We start from the raw sequence: 27888 nt of genomic DNA on the forward strand, positions 1-27888 counted from the left end.
AATGGATCCACACCAAGAGGCTGTGTTTCGGCTTTTACTTGTGACTCTGTTTTTGATCAGGACAATCTGTTTTTGTGATGGCCCCCAGATGTCGAGCAAGGATCTGGAATGGGTTCTGATGGAGAGTTTGGATTCGTAGGACCCCAGGATCAACGTATCACTTTGGTCAAGGCTGGTATCAGTAAGAGATCTGGTAGTCACGGAGCTCAGAGGCAATGTGAAAGGTTATGGTCTGATGAATACTGTCTATGTAAGCATTGCGAAAATATAGTCGAAGACGGGTGCATCCAGAGATGTCAGTCAAACAGTAATATCGACATTGGCGGGCATCCTTTGAGTGATTATCACTCATTAGTGGGTACGGTCTTAAACCAAACAGAATGCTGGGTGTGCTCACAGGTACCTCAAGGACAGAGTAAGTCGGGATTAGTGCCATACCCTTTAACGATAGATGAGGTACTCGAATTACGGGGTGGGAGAAAAGAAATTCAATATATCTAGGCCCCCTAGTTTGAAGCTCCACCAGTACCACGTAGATAGGTCACTATTGTGCATTAACGTGTCCAATTTCCGGAAACCAGGAAATTGGGAAGTGACATGGAATAACCAGACAATGACCTTCTCACATAGAGCTGATAAAATACCTATCAACTCCGAACTTGTACGTAAGATAGTCGCAAGTGGGAAGTATTTTCGGTATAGGTATACATGTGGGATCAAAACCATGTGGGCTGGAAAAGTATCGCAGGGGTATTGTGCCCACATCATCCAGCCCGATACTTGTACTGAGCAAATGAGAGAACTGGGGGCCGGTTTCTTTATAAGGAAAATATGTGATATGGTTTTGTTGCATTTTGTCCTTTATGTTCTCCCAGATGATGCCTACTTCATATGTGGAAGGAAAGCGTACAAGTGGCTTACTCCGAGCTCTGAAGGGTTGTGTTATATTGGCAGAGTACTACCAGAGGTTATGACCTTAGCATACAACAAAATGAAAGACATTCACCGCAACGCTCAGACTCCTTATACTCATACACATTATGAACATATCTTCAAGAGACACCTCATAGATAGGGCAGAGCACGCAGCCCCTGATTTGATCCATGAATCCACCAGGATTCAGTTCCTTCTCGCATTAGATATCACCCGTACTGCCAGAGGAACTATAAATTATAAGTACATCCATGCGCTGGCAAACTTGATAGATAATATCACCGAGATGTATGATGACACCTTCAGGTATACGGGTAGGGAGCTCCAAGCCTACAAGAAGGAGCTGGTCCAGCACAGGATGGTCCTGAATTATGTCACAGCTGTGACAGGTGGGTACTGTGTGACTCTGGCAACATAATATGATGTGGAGTGCTGTACATATATTACGAATAGTACTGAAGACCCAACGGAGATCATCGATCAAAAGATGGACGAGATCTTGCACTTAAAGTGGGAGTTCAGAAGGAAACACAACCTTACCTTGACGGCTGTCGGTAATGAACTAACTGGCTGGGCCTCATGGTTGAACCCACTCAAATGGTTCTCTGGGTTAGGAGAGTGGGCGCAAAATGTAATTGCGAGTGTGGGAAAGTTTCTCCTTTGTATCCTGGGTGTCATCATAATTATCGGCCTGATATTCAGATGTGTTCGAATTTTGACGCTGCGCAAACACAGGACAAATTTGATGCGTCTAAGGAGCGAGGGCGTTGTAACAGCGGCAGATTTGATTTATGACCCATCCGTAGAAACAATGTTATGATAAGGATTGCAAATTAATTCCATGGCCTGTTTCTTTCACCATTGTTTTTCTGTTTTCCCCTCTACCCAGAAACATCCAACCGGAAAAGACTACAACTATACCCAAAATTTATGTTAATGTATTTTTATGTGTCTTATCCTCATCTCTGCAACCTTCAGTTAATAGCACACATAGTCGATAAATGTTATCACATATAGTAGCACACACATACGTTTCCCCTCCATGTATCATAAGATAAATGTGCTCCCCATTTGTTGGTATAAGAAGCCGGAAAGGTGAGGGCTAATGGCCCTTGCCCGAAAAGAGCTTGGTAGTGTTTGTTTGCCCATGTACAGACCCATAATACGGGATGAGAAGTATTTAATGTATACTTCACAATACCTCAAAGCTTACTTAGAACATATACGGCACGATGATACATGCCCCTCAGACATTAAGTCATACATACATATATGCTTTTTCCTATCCCACTAGGCTATACATTTCCCACCTACAAATCTTCCCTGGATATTTCAGTTTTATTAATTATGTGTGGCAGTTATTGTTTACTGCCAAAGGGTGGACAGTCGAAGTCGAAAATATTATAGCCACATGCATCACGTGCAAACACCACACAGAGTGGCCTCCGTGCGCATGCTTGTTCTGCCATGCGTGCGCATACCCGCACATTGCGTATATTGGCTCACGAGGTCCTGCGTATTAACGTGTGGTATGAGTAAATACGGTAGCATACGCATTCGCATGGAAAAGCTACAAAGACATATCTCATATTTAATCCACATAGTACATAATTTACACATAGCCTACACGCACCACACAAGCAAGTTACATTTGCTTCAGAGGTATAACAACAGAGGAATTCGACTTTACAGGATATGAAGGGACAGAATTAGGTTAGGAGGTGGTGTTTGGTATCCAGCTGTACAGAATTTCAAGGGCAATATTCTGATGGCAGTTTGCAGATAGTAGCATGCTCCTGCGCATAGATATGCGCAGGAGTATAATATTAATATCACACTGTATTTACTGTACTCTTGATATTCGGCGGGAACCCAGTGGAGGACATCTGCAAGTGCACCTGGACCAGGCATCACCCACCTATTCAAACCCACCTATGACCCCTCATGTACTGTAAATGACCAGTCCTTTGACCTATGGATGAAGAGATTAGTTTCCTTTGTTTCACACTTTGAACTATTGTATAAAAGCCAAGCCATCTGGCCGGTCAAACACATTCTCTGAACGTCATCTATCCAGATTGACTGAGGACCGGAACCGGGAGTCGCTGGCGAACAAACGTATGTATCATTGGTTGTAGCCTTTTCTCTTATGTTATTGTATTTCTGTTGTACCCCCTTTTAAGTAAACATTTGTTGCTGGGTTGGACCTCAACATTACATATACAATTGGTGTCGCATTCCTTTCCTGTTAGGGGTTATAAAGTGTATTCCGCCGCACGTGTAGCTACTTTGTGCTTACAGCGTGTCGGCATTTCATAGGGGTTTTACACACACACTCTTAGCGGTCGCAGCGGCCTGAACATTTGTGCATTTAAGGTATTGCTTTTCTTTCCTGAAAGTTAATCCAAGTTAACAATAGAGATGTCCTGCATGCCAGGTCTATCATAAATTCATCAACATCTTGTTCCACCTGCTCTGAGACAGGATACAACCTTGGAATTTGCAGTCTCTCTCTACCTTTTGAATGTAGAGCCTTGATAGTCATCTTGGCATAGGACAGATACCCATCTGGTATTGTATGACTCAAACGAGGATGGCTGGCCATAAAGCATATGGGCACAAATGTATTCAGCCTTAAAAAGAGATAAATCTGAAACACATAAGGAGTGATAAATGACCAATCAGCTCCTAACTGCCATGTCACAGGCTGTTTTTGAAAAAAGACAGGAAGCGGGTTGGTTGGTAATTTATCTCTCCTTATGCATCTCAGATTTATCTCTTGTTAAGGCTTAATACATTTGGCCCATGGTGGCAACATGAATTACTGTATTAATCAGAGAGGTTTATCTCTCTAAAAAAAAACACTAGTCTCAGATAACTTTTCAGACCACTTTACTAGATCCATGTTTGTTTCCGTGTATCTAAAAATGCCATCTTTGGGCAGAAAGTTTAGCACCCAGTAATGTGGAAGTGTACCATCCCCAAGGGGCAGCTTTGGAACATTCCTAAAGTAAACAGTGTCTCCGCACTGGATGAATGATTAAAGACTATTTTTGGATTTACTGTTGATTTAATTTCTCTGAATCCACTTAAAGGACACTGCGGCCCTATGCCTTTTTTTTTTATTTTGTTTGACGGATTGCGTACTCCATTCTATACTATACTATGGGCTTTGATCGCCCGAAAACATAGGTCTGAGTGGTAGAGGAGACATTATGCAAACAAGATTTAGGTTACTTTGAGTGCCTACTAATCAGTTTCATCTACACACCAAGGCTCGTCGTATCTTCACAAGTAGAGTGAGAGCAATGGACTAAATGGTAAATCCAAAAATCCTTTCTTGTCTTAATTTACCTCCTAATTAACTGCACAGGAAAAATGTCCATGATTTACCTGCATATAAGGGGAAAAAAGTAGGTTCTGTAGTATTTTGAAGAAAATAATGAAACTTTGTTAAATAATCCTATATAATAAAGGGCTAACACTGCTCCTCGCCTTTATGGGGGGAATTCAACTATTTTGCGTACTGGTGGCCACTAGATTGCGCCTGGTGGAGCAATTCAAGTATTGCTCCAGTAGGGCACAGCAGTCGTAGCTGACGTTACGGTTATGATGTTCCGTCATTTTGACGGAGCTGGTAACTAGTACTTTATAAAATTGTAATTAAACTACTTATGCAAAGAAGCTTTTAAATATTTGCCACTTATTTGTTTGCTTAAATATGACAGATTTTTTTCCCCTTTAAATCTACAGCTAATAAAAGCATTCCAGGTGATTCCTGACCCTGAGATGGGAGAAGTTGGCACTAAAAATCGCACTATCCTTGTTTCAGATAAACCGATAAACCTGCAGTTTATTGATCGTCAATAATTAAGTGCAAAAATGTTGTGAAATATTTATGAAATTAAATTGTCAGTTACCGCTGAAACTATGAAGAATAAGAGTACACAATACATTAACTGGATTTCATCAAGCTCCCATTCACTAGGCTAGCTGACACAAGGAGGGAGGTGATCCCATTCACTAGGCTAGCTGACACAAGGAGGGAGGTGATCCCATTCACTAGGCTAGCTGACACAAGGAGGGAGGTGATGTTTTAGTCTGCAGGAGTCCTCCCCATTCACAGAAAACAAACCTTCCTTTTTAGGGACATATGCTTTTGCACTGGAACTGTCAGGTAAATGACTAGGAAGAAAAGAGGAGAACACTTGCGAGATGACCGAGCCATAAGAATCGTCATTACCATAAAGACCTGCAGCGTGATGGAGTGTAGAGCTGTAGGGCAGGGGTGGAAAACCTACGGCCCTGCAGCTGTTGTTGAACTACACATCCCAGCATACCCTGCAACAGTTTTAGCATGGCCAAATAGCAAAACTGTAGCAGGGCATGTTGGTATGTGTAGTTTAACAACAGCGTAGTTAACAACAGCTGGAAGGCTCCCCACTCCTGCTGTAGGGTAAAGAATGCTTTCTACCCTCCAAACCTGCAATAGAAGGAATGTAATAGGGTGAAGTTAAAAAAATAAATAAAATAAATAAAAAAATCCGACGACATCACAGTTTGAGAGAGATTCTGTTGGATATATGAATTTCACGACCGCACATACAGAAATGACAATATGGCATCTGGGTAACATCTACAGTAGGAGGACACCATACTTGCAGACAGGAACAAGTATAGCAGATCTCACTTAGCCAGACTCTGCTTATAATCAATCATACTGTCCGGGGTGTGCAAACACCATGAAATGTATAAAAACTCTATACCTCAGGTATATATGTTGATTGCTAGTGGTGTACTGTGAAAATGTATTGCTATGCTGAATGCTGTATGTATAATTAGTGCCGCAGTAAGAAAACCAAAGCATTCCATCTCTCGTAATATTAAAGTCTTATAAATCACTGTAGTACAGTATATGCTAATTGTTCTTGATCGTTTGGAGTGGGTGGAGGGGTTTTATTGGTTGCTATGGGTCATATTTTACTTTAAATTGTACATGTTTTCCTTACATAAAACATTTTTACTGTTTTTGAAATGTTAAATAAAAACAATAGAGGTTTTCTAATCCCCTTCTCTGCATTTGTTCCAAGCCTCTTTTGCCACCACTACAATGAAACTGAATCTTTCTTTTTCTCCCCATTTACATATGTGGGTCGGTGACGGCAGTCCGCAGCTGATACAGAAGAGAAGTATGACAATCCTATCTGTAGCTAGTTTATATAATATTACATAGAAATTCATGGTGGCCAATAAGTGGCACAAAATAGTCAGATAGAATCATGTTAAAAATAAATGGGATTTTATTTAACAATATCTCCTATTAGAAATCAAACCTCATTGTGAGGTAATTCAAGTTCATTGTTCCTTGTTTTTTCAAGCTGCTCGATGGACAAGTTACATTTCTTCATAACACAATCCTGACAGTTCTGTAAATTGTTAATACCAGTTACTGGTATTTTAATCCACGCACAATGGGAGAACTAGAATTAAAGATCACAATGTATTTAATAGAAAAACAAACAAATGAACAGTATTTAAAAACAAATGTCACTTCTGTGAGTTTAGATATTTAGGTGTCTATTCAAATACAGTTCAGTATTCAATTTGTGGGCATTTCCGACAGGTTTTACCCATTTTCGACAATGCTGATCCGACTTTTTTTTTAAAGTCGAATCAGCATTGTCGAAAACGGGCCAAAAACCTGTCGAGAATGGCCGCAAATTCTGCAAAATAAGTGGATCCGTGGCTAATCCGCCAATCCACGTGTTTCCTAACAAGTCGGAAAAATGGCACTAAAATTGAATGTCGAATCCAGATTCAACCTGAAAAAGTCAAAGTGCAGTTTTTCTAACACAAATTGAATAGACCCCTTAGTCTGACAATAAGCGAATAGTAACTTTACTACATTGTAAAGTTGCAGAGAATCATGAAGAACAGTCAGTAATAAATATTTGAGATTTTGTAATGACAAATTGGAAAATAAATATAAAATTCTGTTCAGCTTAAAAGTCCAACTGAACAATTGCCTCCAAAGTGCTGTTGTCAACTCCACCCTTTAAGGGTGCCCACAAACGGTGAGATCTGTGCTAGGTGAGATTTGAGCCTATACAATGTGTGGTATGCGATCTGAATTACACCTGATGTTGACAACGCTACAATATGTAATGTATGCGATGTAGTCCAAAAATACCTGACTGCACATACTATTTTGCATTGCGATATTGACTACACGGGAGCGCGCACCGCAAGGGAAAGTAAACACTGTGCAATTTGAATTAGACACGATGCAATTTGAACTAAAAGGATGAAAACGCACACAACAATCGCACCTTGTGTGGGCACCATAATACTCCACTGCAATTAGCTGTCCAGCAGAAAGTCAACCAATCAGAGAACACTATGAAATGGAGAGCGGTACAGTTAGATGCACCATATACAGTAGACCATTGTATAGGGACATTTTAGGTGGATAACAGATTTATTTGTAGCAGGTTGGATATTCCCTTAGAGGTCTTTTATCAGATCCTGTGTTTCCTGTCCGTTATTGAGCCAGGCAGTGAATGTTCTTTATGGCCACTCTGGGGTCATTTTTGTGCATCATAAAGTGACCCTGAACCTGGGCTGCACTAATCCTTTCAAAGGAGGTCAGGGCTGAATTTGCAAAGTCCTCTGCTGATGAAAGGGGCTGGTCTGGGTAGAAGCGCAAAAACATCTGAGCCAGTTGCCAATGGGTGCAGTATCCTATATACTGCTTTACATCAACGCGACCAGGTCGGATCAATGCTGGGTCCAATCTACAACACCACATAGACAGATACACATCCGTTACCAGCAGTAATACAGCACATCTGGGCGATTCTTTGGTAAATCCTATGCCCCAATATCTGAGCTACACAATGAGCAATTTTTAATACTAACTGATTTTCTGCCACACCGCACTGAGACCCTCAATCAGCATCGATCACTAAATTGCAAAAATGAAAATTGGCAGATTATCGGAAGACTGCGCATGCGCTGCGAATGCGCAAAATCCACACTGCGATCGCTGTGTGTTCACAGGCTCAGTGAAATGCGATTGCAGAGTGATTGACAGGAAGTGACCGTTCGTGGGTATTAAAATGGCATTTATGGGGAGTGGTTAGAAAAACGCAAGCGTATCATGGGCATTTTCGGGGAGTGTATCTCCGCAACTGTCGATGGAACTCGGTATCTGCGTATGGATCTCAATTCTGCAACTGCATACGCAGAGTTGCAATTGCATTAGTGGGCATCTTTTCACATGCGGTAGCAGTTTTGAGATAATCGCAATTTCAGTCTCATTAGCGATCCATGCTAAATGAGGGCTTGATTTTCCATACGTCTGCACACAAGGAGGATGACATAGGGGGAGATTTACTAAGCTATGAAAAGTGTGGAGATGTGAGCCAGTGGAGAGGTTGCCCATGGCAACCATTAGCTGCTCTGTATAATTTTATAATATGCAAATTATAAACGTTACTTCAATGCTGATTGGTTGCCATAGGCAACTTCTCCACTGGCTCACTTCTCCACTCTTTTCACTGCTTAGTACATCTGCCCCAAAGTCACAGAAAAACATGTGAATTATGGTCAAATTTTAGAGAATGACCACACATTGCACGATATCTGCAGGGCCAAGATCTTCTGTGTCTTGGCCGACCTATCTGATAAACAAAGGAGCATGCATAGGACTATGATTTCCCCGGTATATCAGCGAAATGCTCGTTCATACATACTGTACAATAAAACAGGCCTAGCACCAGTTTATTGGCAAATTGGTCCCATAATTGTATAGAGTGTACCTAACTTAAGAGACACAATGCAAGACTGTCATACAGAACATCGCATTGCATTAGGAAATAGGATGTTGTCTTGTTTTTACACTACGCGTTGAATAAAAACATGGTTCCCATCCTACTCTTTTCTCTCGTACCTGTCGATGTGATTGGTGGTCATAAAAACTATTCGAGCCTCACTGGAAGCAACTCCGTCCAAGGCGTTTAACAACCCGCTGAAGGTCAGCCGCCCCATTCCCTGATATGCAGTTGGATCTGTGGAAAGGAGGAAAGAAACTTTATATTACAGGTTGAGTCTCCCATATACAAAATGTTTGGAACCACAGGTATTTTGGATATATGTTGCCCTATTTTTGAATATTTGCATGCTATAATAAGATTTTACTCACCGGTAAATCTATTTCTCGTAGTCCGTAGTGGATGCTGGGGACTCCGTAAGGACCATGGGGAATAGACGGGCTCCGCAGGAGACTGGGCACTCTAAAGAAAGATTTAGTACTACCTGGTGTGCACTGGCTCCTTGGCTCCTCCCTCTATGCCCCTCCTCCAGACCTCAGTTAAGGAAACTGTGCCCGGAAGAGCTGACATTACAAGGAAAGGATTTTGGAATCCAGGGTAAGACTCATACCAGCCACACCAATCACACCGTATAACTCGTGATAAACTTACCCAGTTAACAGTATGAACAACAAACAAGCATCACTCAACTGATGCCACATAACATAACCCTTTAGTAAGCAATAACTATATACACGTATTGCAGAAAGTCCGCACTTGGGACGGGCGCCCAGCATCCACTACGGACTACGAGAAATAGATTTACCGGTGAGTAAAATCTTATTTTCTCTAACGTCCTAGTGGATGCTGGGGACTCCGTAAGGACCATGGGGATTATACCAAAGCTCCCAAACGGGCGTGAGAGTGCGGATGACTCTGCAGCACCGAATGGGCAAACTCAAGGTCCTCCTCAGCCAGGGTATCAAACTTGTAGAACTTTGCAAATGTGTTTGAACCCGACCAAGTAGCAGCTCGGCAAAGCTGTAATGCCGAGACCCCCTGGGCAGCCGCCCAAGAAGAGCCCACCTTTCTTGTGGAATGGGCTTTCACTGATTTTGGATGCGGCAATCCAGCCGCAGAATGAGCCTGCTGAATCGTGCCACAGATCCAGCGAGCAATAGTTTGCTTTGAAGCAGGAGCACCCAGCTTGTTGGATGCATGCAGGACAAACAGCGAGTCAGTCTTCCTGACTCCAATCGTTCTGGTCACATAAATCTTCAAAGCCCGGACTACGTCAAGCAACTTGGTAGTCACAAGTAGCCGCAGGCACCACAATAGGTTGGTTCAAATGAAAGGATGACACCACCTTTGGCAGAAATTGCGGACGAGTCCGCAATTCTGCCCTATCCATATGGAAAACCAGATAGGGGCTTTTACATGACAAAGCCGCCAATTCTGACACACGCCTAGCCGAAGCTAAAGCCAACAGCATGACCACTTTCCACGTGAGATACTTTAGCTCCACGGTCTTAAGTGGCTCACACCAGTGGGATTTCAGAAAACTCAACACCACGTTAAGATCCCAAGGTGCCACTGGTGGCACAAAAGGGGGCTGAATATGCAGCACTCCCTTTACAAACGTCTGAACTTCAGGCAGAGAAGCCAGTTCTTTTTGGAAGAAAATGGACAGGGCCGAAATCTGGACCTTTATGGACCCTAATTTTAGGCCCATAGTCACTCCTGACTGTAGGAAGTGCAGGAATCGACCCAGCTGGGATTCCTCTGTAGGGGCCTTCCTGGCCTCACGCCAAGCAACATATTTTCGCCATATAAGGTGATAATGCTTTGCTGTCACGTCCTTCCTAGCCTTTATCAGCGTAGGAATAACTTCATCCGGAATGCCTTTTTCCGCTAGGATCCAGCGTTCAACCGCCATGCCGTTAAACGTAGCCTCGGTAAGTCTTGGAACAGACAAGGCCCTTGTTGTAACAGGTCCTGTCTGAGAGGCAGAGGCCATGGGTCCTCTGTGAGCATTTCTTGCAATTCCGGGTACCAAGTCCTTCTTGGCCAATCCGGAACAATGAGTATTGTTCTCACTCCTCTTTTTCTTACAATTCTCAGCACCTTTGGTATGAGAGGAAGAGGAGGAAACACATAGACCGACCGGAACACCCACGGTGTTACTAGCGCGTCCACAGCTATCGCCTGAGAGTCCCTTGACCTGGCGCAATACCTTTTTAGCTTTTTGTTGAGACGGGACGCCATCATGTCCACCTGTGGCAGTTCCCATCGATTTGCAATCTGCGTGAAGACTTCTTGATGAAGTCCCCACTCTCCCGGGTGGAGGTCCTGCCTGCTGAGGAAGTCTGCTTCCCAGTTGTCCATTCCCGGAATGAACACTGCTGACAGTGCTAGTACGTGATTCTCCGCCCAACGAAGAATCCTGGTGGCTTCTGCCATTGCCACCCTGCTTCTTGTGCCGCCCTGGCGGTTTACATGGGCCACTGCAGTGATGTTGTCTGACTGAATCAGAACTGGTTGATTTCGAAGCAGAGGCTCCGCTTGACTCAGGGCGTTGTATATGGCCCTTAGTTCCAGGATCTTGATGTGCAGACAAGTCTCCTGACTTGACCACAGCCCCTGGAAGTTTCTTCCTTGAGTGACTGCCCCCCATCCTCGGAGGCTTGCATCCGTGGTCACCAGGACCCAGTCCTGTATGCCGAACCTGCGGCCCTCGAGGAGGTGAGCACTTTGCAGCCACCACAGAAGAGACACCCTGGCCCTGGGGGACAGGATGATCAGCCGATGCATCTGAAGATGCGATCCGGACCACTTGTCCAACAGATCCCACTGAAAGATCCTCGCATGGAACCTGCCGAAGGAAATGGCTTCGTATGACGCCACCATCTTTCCCAGGACTCGCGTGCAGTGATGCACCGATACCTATTTTGGTTTTAGGAGGCCTCTGACCAGAGTCACGAGCTCCTGAGCCTTCTCCTCCGGGAGAAACACCTTTTTCTGGTTTGTGTCCAGAATCATGCCCAGGAAGGGCAGACGCGTCGTAGGAATCAGCTGCGACTTTGGAATATTCAGAATCCAGCCGTGCTGTAGCAACACTTCCTGAGAGAGTGCTACGCTGATTAGCAACCTCTCCCTGGACCTCGCCTTTATGAGGAGATCGTCCAAGTATGGGATAATTGTAACCCCTTGCTTCCGAAGGAGCACCATCATTTCCGCCATCACCTTGGTAAATATTCTCGGCGCCGTGGACAGGCCAAACGGCAACGTCTGGAATTGGTAATGACAGTCCTGTACCACAAACCTGAGGTACTCCTGATGAGGTGGATAAATGGGGACATGTAAGTACGCATCCTTGATTTCCAGAGACACCATAAAATCCCCTTCCTCCAGGCTTGCAATGACCGCCCTGAGCGATTCCATCTTGAACTTGAATTTCTTCAGATAAATATTCAGGGATTTTAAATTCAAAATGGGTCTGACCAAACCGTCCGGTTTCGGTACCACAAACATGGTGGAATAGTAACCCCCTTCCTGTTGAAGGAGGGGAACCTTCACTACTACCTGCTGGAAATATAGCTTGTGAATTGCTGCCAACACTACCTCCCTTTCCCTGGGGGAAGCTGGCAAGATCGATTTTAGGTAACGGTGAGGGGGCGTCACCTCGAATTCCAGCTTGTATCCTTGAGACACAATTTGTATAGCCCAAAGGATCCACCTGTGAGCGGACCCACTGGTGGCTGAAATTTCGGAGACGCGCCCCCACCGCTCCTGGCTCCGCCTGTGGAGCCCCAGCGTCATGCGGTGGATTTAGTGGAAGCCGGGGAGGACTTTTGTTCCTGGGAACTAGCTGCATGGTGCAGCTTTTTTCCTCTACTCCTGCCTCTGGCAAGAAATGATGCACCTCTGACTTTCTTGCTTTTCTGTGAACGAAAAGACTGCATTTGGTAATACGGTGCTTTCTTATATGGCAAGAAATTTGACTTCCCAGCCGTAGCCGTGGAAACTAGGTCCGAGAGACCGTCCCCAAACAATTCCTCACCCTTATAAGGCAACACCTCCATGTGTTTTTTTAGAGTCGGCATCACCTGTCCATTGCAGAGTCCATAAGACCCTTCTGGCAGAAATCGACATTGCGTTTATTCTAGAGCCCAGCAGGCAAATGTCCCTCTGGGCATCCCGCATATATAGGACAGCGTCTTTGATATGTCGAAGGGTCAGTAAAATAGTCTTCATGTCCAGGGTATCTAACTCCTCAGACAGAGTATCCGTCCATGCTGCTACAGCACTACACATCCAGGCCGCAGCAATGGCTGGCCTCAGAAGAGTACCAGAATGTGTATAAACAGACTTCAGGATACCTTCCTGCTTCCTATCCGCAGGATCCTTTAGGGTGGCCGTATCCTGTGACGGCAGGGCCACCTTCTAAGATAAGCGCGTCAACGCTTTGTCTACCCTAGGGGAGGATTCCCAGCGTAACCTATCCGTTGGCGGGAAAGGATACGCCATAAGTAATCTTTTGGAAATCAGTACTTTCCTATCAGGGAAATCCCACGCTTTTTCACATAACTCATTTAATTCATGTGAAGGGGGAAAAGTCACTTCTTGCTTTTTCTCCCCAAACATATAAACCCTCTTGTCAGGGACAGGGTTTTCCTCCGATATGTGCAATACATCCTTCATTGCTATAATCATGTAGCGGATGGCTTTAGTCATTTTAGGCTGCAACTTTGCCTCATCGACACTGGAGTCAGAATCCGTGTCGACATCTGTGTCAACCAACTGGGATAGTGGGCGCTTTTGAGACCCTGATGGCCTCTGAGCTGTAGAATCAGACACGGGTTGAGACCCTGACTGATTATCCAACCTTTTATGCAAGGAGCTTACGTTATCATTTAACACCTTCCACATATCCATCCAATCAGGTGTCGGCGGCAACACCACATTCACTTGCACTTGTTCTGCCTCCACGTAACCGTCCTCGTCAAACATGTCGACACAAACGTACCGACACATAGCACACACACAGGGAATGCTCTAATTGAGGACAGGACCCCACAAGGCCTTTTGGGGAGACAGAGAGAGAGTATGCCAGCACACACCCCAGCGCTATATAACCCAGGGATTACACAGTAATTTAGTGTTTACCCAGTAGCTGCTGTTTATGATAATTTGCGCCTAAATTTATGTGCCCCCCCTCTCTTTTTACCCTTTTTCTACCTTGATACTGCAGGGGAGAGCCTGGGGAGCTTCCTCTCAGAGGAGCTGTGAAGAGAAAATGGCGCTGGTTAGTGCTGAGGAAGAAGGCCCCGCCCCCTCAGCGGCGGGCTTCTGTCCCGGGTCTGTGTAGTAAAATGGCGGGGGCTCGTACATATATACAGTGCCCAGCTGTATATATGTGTCTTTTTGCCAAGAGGTATCCTAATTGCTGCCCAGGGCGCCCCCCCCTGCGCCCTGCACCCTACAGTGACCGGAGTGTGTGGGTAGTGTGGGCGCAATGGCGCACAGCTGCAGTGCTGTGCGCTACCTCATGTGAAGACAGGAGTCTTCTGCCGCCGATTTCGATGTCTTCTTGCTTCTGCCGGCTTCTGACTTCTGGCTCTGCGAGGGGGACGGCGGCGCGGCTCCGGGAACGGACGACCAAGGTTAAGATCCTGTGTTCGAACCCTCTGGAGCTAATGGTGTCCAGTAGCCTAAGAAGCGCAACCTAGCAGCAGTTAGTAGGTTTGCTTCTCTCCCCTCAGTCCCACGTAGCAGAGAGTCTGTTGCCAGCAGAAGCTCTCTGAAAATAAAAAAAACCTAACGAAAATACTTTCTTATTAGAAAGCTCAGGAGAGTTCACTAAAAGCACCCAGCTCTGGCCGGGCACAGATTCTAACTGAGGTCTGGAGGAGGGGCATAGAGGGAGGAGCCAGTGCACACCAGGTAGTACTAAATCTTTCTTTAGAGTGCCCAGTCTCCTGCGGAGCCCGTCTATTCCCCATGGTCCTTACGGAGTCCCCAGCATCCACTAGGACGTTAGAGAAAATGGGATATCTTCAGGTTGGGACCAAAGTCTAAACACAGAATGCATTTATGTTTTATATACACTTTATACACATAGCCTAAAGGTAATGGTATACAATATTTGTAATAATTGTGTATTAAACAAAGTTTATGTACACTGAAACATCAGAAAGCAAAGGTTTCACTATCTCAGTCGCAACAAAGTTTATGTACACTGAAACATCAGAAAGCAAAGGTTTCACTATCTCAGTCGCACTCAAAAAATTCTGTATTTCGGAATATTCCCTATTTTTAAATTTTGGACATGGGAGTCTCACCCTGTACATCTATTTGTGATAACCGTTCCGGTACAGAATTAAAACAGTCTACATCTCTGAGAAGAACAACTCACCAGTCTAAATCAATAATGAACTGAGTGAATGAAACCAGTGGGTCGAGAGATCATCATAGTACATGGAATTCACTGCTGAGTGGGCAAGCCCAGCTTGGAACAATGCTTCCTACAGGACATGGTGACCATATTGGTCCAAGTTACTTGATCACCTTCTGCACGACTGCTCTAAATTAGTGTGAGCAGAAGACCCCCAATAGCTCTGATCTGCAGAGATATTCCAAATGCATCTAACACCATGCCCAATAGTTTTCAACTGAATTGTTATTTTCCATCACAATATTTTCTTGAGCCAGAGACACTACAATATCTCACCGGGTGAAAGCAAGCAATAAGCAGCTAACTCTGCAATGTTAAATATATCAATGAAAGAAAACAGAGGAAAGGTTTACAAGAAAAGGGCAACGTATTGACTGAAAAAGATCAGTGAGTTACAAGGGCCAAATCAATTCAGCGTCATGTGGTGCTGATCTTACAGAGATGCTCGGCGGCACACATATCCGTCATATATAGTACCCTGAGCATCAATAGTTTTCCCGCACACCTCTGTAGGGTGTCAAGGAAAACTAGCAATGTTGTAGACTGTAACGTCTCAATCTGGAACAGAACATCTTTCGGAAATAAGTCGTTCCCATAGAGTGGAATACAGAGAGACCCTTGTGTGCAGATACTGAAACAAATATTAGAAAGAAGAACACAAAGTTTGCACCTTGAGTCCTATTGGAGAAAGAGCGCTATACAAATACAATTATTATACTTAGGGGAAGTTGTACAGATGAGGCAGACACCATCTCTGTTGATACTTACTCTCCTTGGCTAGATCACGACTGACAAATGCAGCATCCACATCTTCCAAGAGAATGATGCTCTGCTGAGGGGCCACGCTCAGGAGATGATTGAGGCGGTCATCAGATAGGCTGTTATCACTTAGGCTCATCAAGCAGATGCTGTATTCAAGCTCCCCAGCCAGGGCTGTGCTGAGAAAGCAAATAGAAATAGGAGATAACATCAGAGCAGTGTATAATGCAGGCTCCAACATCCCAGAGCTACAGATATGCCAAGAACTTTATCAGATGCTGCATCTCTGCCAGCGTCATGCTTATCCCTATGGTATTTCTAAGGGCTGTGCCGAGAAAGCAAATATATTAGAAGATAACATCAGAGCATGTAAAATGCAGGCACCATCATCCCAGAGCTACAGATATGCCAAGAACTTTATCAGATGCTGCATCTCTGTCCAGCGTCATGCTTATCCCCATGGTACTTCTGTATATTTTATTGAACTTATATTTTATCTATTCTATCTTTTCCACCCAAAGTAATACTTACATAAAACTACTCTTTCCGCATCCGGGTGGACCATATAGAAGGTATCCTCGTCTGTATGGGATGCCTGGGTGAATTATACAGGAGAGAAAGGGTGGAGAAAGAAAGATTTGGTTATGCGCGCACCATTTTCTGTAAACTATATGCACTTTTTTTTATTTAACCCTTTTTGCTAATGCATGTCTTAAGAGGTAATTCAAAGGAATAGGTGTCAGATTAGGAATGGACATCGAGTGGTGCACCATCGATGGTCACCAGTGAAGTCAAGAACCTATTGACGGTAAACCATGTATACACCATCAAAGGCTATCACACTGCAGGCAGTAGGCCAATCAGGGATAAGAAGCAAGCAGCCAATCAGGGATGAGTTATGCAATGCTGGGTTGGGGCTAAGTGGCAGGCCTAGAAGGCAAGGGGTGTGACTGAATGATTATTTATATTATATATATATATATATATACACATATATATATATATACTAGGTGCTTCATCGCGCCCTACGGGCGCTCTTCACAATGTCGCAAGGGACTACGCCCCCTTAACCCTTGCATGCCTTTCTGGGGTTCAATATTTGTATTATATGGAGTATTACCTGCATTCCTTTGTTAGTGGTTAAATATTGCACAATGAAAGGGCGTGCGATGGTGAAGGAGGCGCTGCCCCTTGCAACGGCGTGAACAGCACCTGCAGGGCACGATGTACAGAATGTAGCGGGTGCGGGGGGGGACTGCGGATGGGGGAGGGTCGGGAGGTGCTGCGGGTGGGGGAGGGGCAGAGGAGTGGGGGCTGCAGATGGGGGAGGGGTCCGGAGGCACTGCAGGTGGGGGAGGGGCAGGGGTGCCACGGGTGGGGGAGGGGCAGGTGTGGGGATGTTGCAGATGGGTGAAGGGTTCTGGAGGTGCTGTGAGATGGGAAGGGGCGGGGGTGCCGGGGGTGGGGTAGGGGTCCGCAGGTGCCGTGGGTAGGGGAGGGGCAGGTACGGGTGGTGCTCGGATGGGGAAGGAGGTCCGGAGGTGCTGCAGGTGGTGGAGGGGCAGGTGCGGGGGTACCATGGGTGGGGGAGGGGTGGACCGTGGATGGAGGAGGGTGTCTGCAGATGCTGCGGGTGGAGGGGGGCAGGTGTGGGAGACATATGGGGGGGTGGATGGAGGAGGGGGTTTGGAGGTGCTGTGGGTGGTGAAGGGGCAGAGGAGTGTGAGCCGTGGGTGGTGTAGGGGGTCTGGAGGCACAGCGTGTGGGGGAGGTGTGGAGTGCCGCATGTGGTAGAGGGGAAGATGCGGAGGTGTGGTGCATTGGGGAGGGGTCTGGAGGCGCTGCGGGTACTGTACCTGCCAAAAAGGTAGTTGGAGGGTATGCAATAACAGGGTCAGGAAAGGGGTGACGGGGTCAGGACAGGGGTGACGGGGCCAGGACAGGGGTGACGGGGCCAGGACAGGGGTGACGGGGCCAGGACAGAAATGACAGGGACAGGATAGGGGTGACAGGGCCAGGGTATGGGCGGCAGGACCAGGACAGGGGTGACAGGGCCAGTATAGGGTTGACAGGGCAAGCACAGGGGTGACAGGGCCAGGATAGGGGTAACAGGGCCAGCATAAGGGTGACAGGGCCAGGATAAGGGTGAAAGGGCCAGGATAAGGGTGACAGGGCCAGGATAAGGGTGACAGGGACATGACAGAACACAGGGCACGGGAGAGATTGGTATTAGGGACAAAACAGTGGTGACAGACAGATGTGTCTTACCGGAGTCACTGCTGCTGGCTGCTGCTGTTCCACTCCAACCTGTTGGGATCTGCTGCTGGTGGAGACTTGGCATGGCTGACTCTCTTAGGCTGGAGTCCTGCTTCCTCTGCCCGTCCGCATCCCTCCCCCCCTCCTCAGTCACACACCGCAGACCTCGTGCAGCTGCCGGGCACTGTGGTAAGGGGAGACTGGGAGTGACTGGTTAGCCCCCAGGAGACGCTGCGGCTGGAGGGAGGAGGGGGTCATAGCATGCACGCGGCGCGGACCTCGCGGCTGCTGGGCACTGTGGTAAGGGGAGACTGGGAGTGACTGGTTAGCTCCCAGGAGACGCTGCGGCTGGAGGAAGGAGGGAGTCGGAGCCTGCAAGCAGCTCGGACTTCTACAACGCTACCCGCCGGCTAAAGTGTGTGAAGGAGCTGGGCGCACCTCACTGCGGGTGGCAGCGCTGCAGCTAGCGGTGGGGTTGCCGGGGCTGGAGATAACAGAGGCAATACGGAACCTGCACAGCGGCAGGTGCCCCACAAAACTGCAGCTAAGAAGCGTGGAGTGTGCCAGAAAGTGACGCTCCTCCACGCCAGAGAGCCCCTGCTGAGTATGCTGATGTGGGGGGTCAAGCACACAGTGAGCCGGTGCCCGCCTATCTGTACGGCATACCCCCTCACACACCCCCATACCTCCCAACTGTCCCGATTTTCGCGGGACAGTCCCATTTTTGGGGTCTGTCCCGCTGTCCCACCCGTGGGTTGCAGTGTCCCACGGTGGGGGGGGAGGGGGGGCAGTTGGAAAGCTCCTGTACTCGCTGTCCTGCTTAGCAGAGCAGCGGTGAATAGTGGAGACAGAGGGAGAGGGGGCATCAGGGGGTACGGATTAAGGGGGGGTTCCAGCAGCAGTGCCGGATTAAGGGGGGGGGCAGGGGGTACAAACCGTTGGCCCCACAGTTTTAGGGGGCCCCTGGCTGGAGTAGCTCTGTCCCATCTCAGAAGCTCCCCCGTCCTGCCAGCAACAGCGGCAGCATTGTGCTACTGTCAGCACACGCTGCTGCGTATTGGCAGGTCTGTGGTGTTGCAGGGAGGCAGCAGTCTCCCTGTTTTCTTCTGCCTGTGAGGGTGTGTAGGGGGGAGCGACCACCTCCTCTGGATTTAGCCCTAGCTGAGGGGCCAATATTCCATTTAAAAAAAATCTTGGAATTTGCATAAGAGGGCGTGACCTCGCATCCCGTGATTAGGCCACACCCCCAACACCACAGCAGGCACAGCAATGAGATAGGGCTCCCCTGTCTCAAGTGCCCTGGGCCCCCCGGACTCATAATCAGCCCCTGGGGGCATGCCAGCAGCTCACAGAGCGCTGGGCATGCCCCCTCACTGACGAAAACGGGGGCCCTCCCGTGAAGCCACGCCCCCTTTTTGTTGACCACGCCCCCTTTTCGCCACATGCGTGTCCCTCCATCTTCCTGAAGAAAGCTGGGAGATATGCACCCCTGCCTGTGCCATGCCCATACTATCTGCTTCTGCTCCTAGTCTCCTATAGATTTGGCCAGATCTGTGACTCATTTGACTAACTCCGCCCAGTGTTGTGAGTCCGCCCAGCGTTAGCAAATGAGTCACAAAGTCACAGATCTGGGCTATTATATAGGAGAATATATATATATATATATATATATATATACACACAGTATATATATTTATAGTCTCCAATGTTAAATGAACTGTGAAGGAGCCGCACTGTGCATGTGCAGATCTGGTCCTACAACATCGGTTGCAGTGCCACAAAAGACACAGCATGACTGACATGCTGCTGGCATTTGGGGGCAACAACAGGGAGCGTTCCAGAAAACGGGGGCCATATTTAGTCCAGTTTTCTGGGTATGCTGAAGTCAGTAGCTGCATCCTTGGATGTAGATTCACTGACCTGGCCGCGGGATTTTGCTGGACATCCTGAGTAACCGGAAGATTAATCAGATGTCCCATGTTTAGGCAGTTGATCTGATGTTTCATCTTCAGATGCAGCAATGGACCACAGATGCCCGCAGTGGGTATTTTTGAAGTTATAACCCCTCCATCCATAATTCTATGCAGGAAACATGCATGGAAAAATAGGATTTTAATACCTACCGGTAAATCCTTTCCTCCTAGTCCGTAGAGGATGCTGGGGTCCACTTCAGTACCATGGGGTATAGACGGTTCCGCAGGAGCCATGGGCACCCTAAGACTTTTCAAAGGGTGTAAACTGGCTCCTCCCTCTATGCCCCTCCTCCAGACCTCAGTTATAGGAACTGTGCCCAGGGAGACGGACATTTCGAGGAAAGGATTTACTTTTATACTAATGGTGAGATTCATACCAGCTCACACCTCAACCATGCCGCACAACATGGCATTCAACATAACACACGCCAACAGGCATGAACCATTTGCAGCAACATGCTGAAAACAAATGTAACACAACTTGTGTAACTATAATGAACAAACTGCATGTAAAGTACGCACTGGGTCGGGTGCCCAGCATCCTCTACGTTCTAGTATTAAAATCCTATTTTCTCATATGTCCTAGAGAATGCTGGGGTTCACTTCAGTACCATGGGGTTATACCAAAGCTCCAGTACGGGCGGGAGAGTGCGGATGACCCTGCAGCACCAATTGACCAAACTTGAGGTCCTCATCGGCCAAAGTGTCAAACTTATAAAATTTAGCAAATGTGTTTGACCCTGACCAAGTAGCCGCTCGGCAAAGTTGTAAAGCCGAGACGCCCCGGCCAGCTGCCCAGGATGAGCCCACTTTCCTAGTAGAATGGGCCTTCACCGACTTCGGTATCGGCAATCCTGCAGTAGAATGAGCGTGCTGAATCGTACCTCTGATCCAGCGCGCAATAGTCTGCTTAGAAGCAGGACACTCAATCTTGTTGGGAGCATACAGGACAAACAGAGCCTCTGTTTTCCGTATCCGAGCTGTTCTTGTGACATAAATCTTCAAAGCTCTAACCACATCTAGAGACTTTGACTCAGTGAAAGTGTCAGTAGCTACTGGCACCACAATAGGTTGGTTTATGTGGAAAGATGAAACCACCTTTGGAAGAAAATGTTGGCGAGTTCTCAACTCTGCCCTATCTTCATGGAAGATCAGGTAAGGGCTCTTGTGAGACAAGGCCCCCAACTCAGACACCCGCCTTGCGGATGCCAAGGCCAAAAGCATTACCACTTTCCAAGTGAGAAACTTCAATTCTATCTCCTGCAGAGGTTCAAACCAATCTGATTGAAGGAACTGCACCACCACATTAAGGTCCCATGGTGCCACTGGAGGCACAAATGGAGGCTGGATGTACAGAACATCTTTCACGAACGTCTGAACTTCTGGAAAGGAGGCCAATTGTTTTTGAAAGAAAACTGATAAAGCCGAAATCTGGACCTTGATTGACCCCAATCTAAGGCCCGCATCCACACCAGCCTGGAGAAAATGGAGAAAACGTCCCAATTCAAACTCTTCCGTAGGAGCCATCTTGGTTTCACACCAAGACACATATTTTCTCTAAATACGGTGGTAATGTTTAGACGTTACTCCTTTCCTGGCCTGAGTAAGTGTGGGGATGACTTCCTTGGGAATACCCTTTCGGGCTAGGATCCGGTGCTCAACAGCCATGCTGTCAAACGTAGCTGCGGTAAGTCTTGATACACTAACGGCCCCTGCTGTAGTAGGTCCTCTCGAGGAGGAAGAGGCCGAGGATCTTCTATGAGCAACTCCTGAAGATCTGGATACCAAGCCCTCCTTGGCCAGTCTGGGGCAATGAAGATTGCTCAAACTCTTGTTCTTATTATTTTGAGAACTTTTGGAATCAGTGGAAGTGGAGGGAACACATACACCGACCGAAACACCCACTGGGTCACCAGTGCATCCACTGCTATTGCTTGAGGGTCTCTCGACCTGGAACAATATCTCTGAAGCTTCTTCTTTAGACGAGATACCATCATGTCTACTTGAGGAACTCCCCAAAGACTTGTCACCTCTGTGAAGACTTCTTGGTGGAGACCCCACTCTCCTGGATGGAGATCGTGTCTGCTGAGGAAGTCTGCTTCCCAGTTGTCCACTCCCAGAATGAAAATTGCTGACAGAGCTCTTACATGTCTTTCTGCCCAGAGGAGAATCCTTTTCACCTCTGCCATTGCCGCTCTGCTTTTCGTTCCGCGTTGCCTGTTTATGTACGCGACTGCTGTTACATTGTCTGACTGGATCTGCACAGGATGATCTTGAAGAAGATGTACCGCTTGTAGAAGGCCGTTGTAAATGGCTCTCAATTCCAGAACGTTTATGTGAAAGCAGGCTTCCCGACTTGACCATTTTCCTTGGAAGCTTTCCCCCTGTGTGACAGCTCCCCAGCCTCGGAGACTTGCATCCGTGGTTACCAGAACCCAGTCCTGAATCCCGAAACTGCATCCCTCTAGTAGCTGAGAACTGTGTAGCCACCACAGGAGCGAAATCCTGGCTTTGGAGGACAGGATTATCTTCCGGTGCAGGTGTCGGTGGGATCCGGACCACTTGTCCAACAGGTCCCACTGGAATACTCTGGCATGAAATCGTCCAAACTGTATGGCCTCGTAGGCCGCTACCATTTTCCCCAACAACCGAATGCATTGATGGATCGACACGCTTGTTGGTTTCAATATTTGTTTGACCATTTTCTGGATTTCCAGAGCCTTTTCCACGGGAAGAAATACTCTCTGTACTTCTGTGTCCAGAATCATCCCTAAAAAGGACAATCTTGTCGTTGGTTCCAACTGCGACTTTGGTGAAAATTCATGATCCAACCATGTTGTTGGAGTATTGACAGGGAGAGTGCAATGTTCCGCACCAACTGTTCCCTGGATCTCGCTTTTATCAGGAGATCGTCCAGATAAGGAATTATATTGACTTCTTTTTGACGAAGGAGGACCATCATCTCCGCCATCACCTTGGTGAATACCCTCGGTGCAGTGGAGAGACCGAACGGCAACGTCTGGAACTGGTAATGGTAATCCTGTACTGAGAATCTCAGATAAGATTGGTGAGAAGGATAAATGGGAACATGCAAGTAAGCATCCTTTATGTCTACTGACACCATGAAGTCCCCTTCTTCCAGACTGGAAATCACTGCCCTCAGGGATTCCATCTTGAACTTGAACCTTTTCAGGTAGAGATTCAGATTTTTCAGGTTTAAAATCGGTCTGACCGAACCGTCCGGCTTCGGAACTACGAAGAGGCTTGAATAAAAACCTTCTCCTCGTTGTGACAAAGGTACCAGGATAATGACCTGATCCTGAGATAGTTTTTGAATTGCTGTTGTTACTGCCTCTCTTTCTGGAAGAGAAGCTGGCAAGGTCGATTTCAAAATCGGTAAGGGGGGAACGTTTGAAACTCCAGTCCTGGGACACTATTTGTAAGATCCATGGGTCCAGGCCCGACTGAATCCATATTTGACTGAAAAGTTTCAGACGTGCTCCCACCCGAGCGGACTCCCGCATGCTGCAGATTTGGCAGAAGTAGGGGTTGACTTCTGCTCCTGGGATCCTGGAGACGCTGCAGATTTTTTCCTTTTCCCCTTCCCCTACCTGCAAAGAAGGGGGCACCTTTGGCCTTTTTGTATTTGTTGGGCCGAAAGGACTGCATGTGAGAGAGTAATGTTTCTTTTTCGCCGGTGCAGGAGCATAAGGCAAGAATGTCGACTTACCTGCGGTAGCCGCCGAGACTAACGCATCCAGCCCATCACCAAATAAGGCCTCACCTTTATAAGGGAGAGCCTCCATATTTCTTTTGGAATCTGCATCAGCATTCCACTGGCGAATCCACAACGCCCTCCGGGCCGATACTGCCATGGTAGCGGCTGTTGAACCCAAGAGTCCAATATCCTTCATAGCTTCCAGCATGTATGCGGCAGCGACTTTGATGTTACCCAACGTTAGGAGTAACTCGTCTCCATCAATCGTGTCAATTTCCGATGACAAGTTATCAGACCATTTTTCAATAGCACGACTCACCCACGTGCAAGCAATGGTGGGTCTGAGCAGCGTAACATTGGCCACATAAATAGATTTTAACGTGGTCTCCATTTTGCAGTCTGCCGGCTCTTTTAGTGAAGCCGTCCAAGGTGCAGGGAGAATCACCTTTTTTGTTAACCTTGACAGTGCACTGTCTAACACCGGGGGTGACTCCCATCTTTTCCTGTCCTCTAAATGAAAAGGATAAGCAATTTGAATCCTTTTGGGAATATGCAATTTCTTTTCAGGATTCACCCAAACTCCCTCAAAAAGAGTATTGAGCTCGTGGGAAGGAGGGAAAGTTACCTTACATTTCTTTTCCTTATAGAAATAAGCCTTCTCCTGAGGTACAGAAGGAGCTTCCGTAACTTCTAAGTCCTCCTTTATAGCAACAATCATATATTGTATGTTTTTTGCCAATTTAGGATCTATTCCCCTGGAATCACTATCGTCGACACAAGAATCAGAATCCGTGTCGGTATCAGTATGTACAATGTTTGCAAACGGTCTCCTATGTGACCCAGATGGGTCGCCTGCGGATGAGACAGCAGAACCCTGAAAAATCACATCTTCCACTGATTTTCTCCAGCTTTCTGCATGAGACTCAGACTTATCTAATCTCCTACTGATATGATTCACACGATCACGTATTTCTTTCATCCATTCAGGCTTGTGGTGTGCCGGCAGCGCCACCACATTACAACTCTGTGTCCCTAAAATGGCTCCCTCAGGGGAAGAACTCCCTGCCTCAGACATGTCACACATGTGCACAAACACACCACAGACACTCCGGGACTTATAGGGGACAGACCCACAGTAAAATCTGTCAGAAGGACACAGATAGGAGCAGCCAGTTCACAAACCCAGCTCCAGTAACACAATGCCTGTGAAACACAAAATGCCGCCCCCCCCGTTTTGCACCCTGATACTTGTTCAGTAGTGGTGGTGGACCAGCGTAGTCTCTGCAGCCTGAGGAGAGAGAGAGAGAAAATGGCGCTGAGCAGTGTGCTGGCTGACTGAGGAGGAAGCTCCGCCCTCGCAATGGCGCGTTTCTCCTCAGAGATTCTGCTAATATTATTTATACTGGCGGGGGTAGGGCTGTGCCTCGGCATCTTATGCCCCTTTCTACCAGTTTTAAAAGATTTCATGCTGCCCAGGGTGCCCCCCTTCCCGCGCCCTGCAGTGCCTGTGTTGTGTGGGCAGTATGGCGCAGTGCGCTCCCGCCAGCCGCGCGGTACCTTTAGCCGTCACTTACTTAATTGAAGATCTGTCTTCCAACACTCACCTATCTTCTGACTTCTGGCACTGCAAGGGGGGTCACGGCGTGCTGTGGGAGTGAGCATCTAGGCACAGCTAGCGTTCAGTACCCTTCAGGAGCCAATGGTGTCCTGTCAGCCAGAAGCAGAGTCATGAAACTCTTTAGGAAGTTGGTTCCTACTTCTGCCCCCTCAATCCCACGAAGCAGGGAGACTGTTGCCAGCAGTTCTCCCTGAAAATAAAAAACCTAACATAAGTCTTTTCAGAGAAACTTAGTAGAGCTCCTCAGAGTGCATCCAGTCTCCTTGGGCACAGTTCCTATACTGAGGTCTGGAGGAGGGGCATAGAGGTAGGAGCCAGTTCACACCCTTGAAAAGTCTTAAAGTGCCCATGGCTCCTGCGGAACCGTCTATACCCCATGGTACTGAAGTGGACCCCAACATCCTCTAGGACGTATGAGAAAATAAGAATTTACTCACCGGTAATTCTATTTCTCGTAGTCCGTAGTGGATGCTGGGAACTCCATAAGGACCATGGGGAATAGCGGGCTCCGAAGGAGACTGGGCACTCTAAGAAAGAATTAGGACTACCTGGTGTGCACTGGCTCCTCCCCCTATGCCCCTCCTCCAGACATCAGTTAGGGAAACTGTGCCCGGAAGAGCTGACACAATAAGGAAGGGATTTGGAATCCCGGGTAAGACTCATACCAGCCACACCAATCACACCGTACAACTCGTGATACTATATCCAGTTAACAGTATGAATAACAACTGAGCCTCACGAACAGATGGCTCATAACAATAACCCTTTAGTTAAGCAATAACTATATACAAGTATTGCAGACAATCCGCACTTGGGATGGGCGCCCAGCATCCACTACGGACTACGAGAAATAGAATTACCGGTGAGTAAATTCTTATTTTCTCTGACGTCCTAGTGGATGCTGGGAACTCCGTAAGGACCATGGGGATTATACCAAAGCTCCCAAACGGGCGGGAGAGTGCGGATGACTCTGCAGCACCGAATAAGCAAACTCGAGGCCCTCCTCAGCCAGGGTATCAAACTTGTAAAATTTAGCAAATGTGTTTGAACCCGACCAAGTAGCAGCTCGGCAAAGTTGTAAAGCCGAGACCCCTCGGGCAGCCGCCCAAGAAGAGCCCACTTTCCTCGTGGAATGGGCTTTTACAGATTTAGGATGCGGCAGTCCAGCCGCAGAATGTTCAAGTTGAATCGTGCTACAGATCCAGCGAGCAATAGTCTGCTTTGAAGCAGGAGCACCCAGCTTGTTGGGTGCATACAGGATAAATAGCGAGTCAGTTTTCCTGACTCCAGCCGTCCTGGAAACATATATTTTCAGGGCCCTGACTACGTCCAGTAACTTGGAATCCTCCAAGTCCCGAGTAGCCGCAGGCACCACAATAGGTTGGTTCACATGAAAAGCTGAAACCACCTTAGGAAGGAATTGGGAACGAGTCCTCAATTCCGCCCTATCCATATGAAAAATCAGATAAAGGCTTTTACATGACAAAGCCGCCAATTCTGATACACGCCTGGCCGACGCCAAGGCCAACAGCATGACCACTTTCCACGTGAGGTATTTTAGCTCCACGGTTTTAAGTGGCTCAAACCAATGCGACTTTAGGAAATCCAACATCACGTTGAGATCCCACGGTGCTACTGGAGGCACAAAGGGGGGCTGAATATGCAGCACTCCTTTAACAAAAGTCTGAACATCAGGCAGTGAAGCCAGTTCTTTTTGGAAGAAAATCGACAGAGCCGAAATCTGGACCTTAATGGAACCCAATTTTAGGCCCATAGTCACTCCTGACTGTAGGAAGTGCAGAAATCGACCGAGCTGAAATTCCTCCGTTGGGGCCTTCCTGGCCTCACACCAAGCAACATATTTTCGCCATATGCGGTGATAATGTTTTGCGGTCACATCTTTCCTAGCTTTAATCAGCGTAGGAATGACTTCCTCCGGAATGCCCTTTTCTTTTAGGATCCGGTGTTCAACCGCCATGCCGTCAAACGCAGCCGCGGTAAGTCTTAGAACAGACAGGGCCCCTGCTGCAGCAGGTCCTGTCTGAGCGGCAGAGGCCATGGGTCCTCTGAGATCATTTCTTGAAGTTCTGGGTACCAAGCTCTTCTTGGCCAATCCGGAACCACGAGTATAGTTCTTACTCCTCTCCTTCTTATTATTCTCAGTACCTTGGGTATGAGAGGCAGAGGAGGGAACACATAAACCGACTGGTACACCCACGGTGTCACCAGAGCATCCACAGCTATCGCCTGAGGGTCTCTTGACCTGGCGCAATATCTTTTTAGCTTTTTGTTGAGGCGGGACGCCATCATGTCCACCTGTGGCCTTTCCCAACGGTGTACAATCATTTGGAAGACATCTGGATGAA

At 47.2% G+C, this 27888-nt stretch overlaps 2 protein-coding genes across 6 annotated transcripts in view; one reads left to right on the forward strand and one right to left on the reverse strand.

Annotated features, from left to right (window-relative positions):
- Window positions 1-5993, forward strand: part of LOC134944949 (sterol 26-hydroxylase, mitochondrial-like) — a 76711-nt gene extending 70718 nt beyond the window's left edge. The window contains exon 9 of the mRNA XM_063933897.1: window positions 4687-5993. Coding sequence (XP_063789967.1) covers window positions 4687-4803 — 117 coding nt within the window. The 3' untranslated portion in view covers window positions 4804-5993. The remainder of the gene's footprint in view (window positions 1-4686) is intronic.
- A 222-nt stretch (window positions 5994-6215) lies between these two features.
- Window positions 6216-27888, reverse strand: part of LOC134944950 (mitochondrial chaperone BCS1) — a 158937-nt gene continuing 137264 nt past the window's right edge. For 4 of the 5 annotated variants that reach the window (XM_063933900.1, XM_063933902.1, XM_063933898.1 and 1 more), the window contains 4 exons: window positions 16489-16552; window positions 15967-16136; window positions 8885-9002; window positions 6216-7727 (listed from right to left, as the gene is read on the reverse strand). In XM_063933900.1, coding sequence (XP_063789970.1) covers window positions 7475-7727; window positions 8885-9002; window positions 15967-16136; window positions 16489-16552 — 605 coding nt within the window. In that variant the 3' untranslated portion in view covers window positions 6216-7474. The remainder of the gene's footprint in view (window positions 7728-8884; window positions 9003-15966; window positions 16137-16488; window positions 16553-27888) is intronic. The other variant, XM_063933901.1, reaches the window with a different exon arrangement.

This window comes from Pseudophryne corroboree, chromosome 7 (genome assembly GCF_028390025.1).
Source record: "Pseudophryne corroboree isolate aPseCor3 chromosome 7, aPseCor3.hap2, whole genome shotgun sequence".
Lineage (NCBI taxonomy): Eukaryota > Metazoa > Chordata > Amphibia > Anura > Myobatrachidae > Pseudophryne > Pseudophryne corroboree.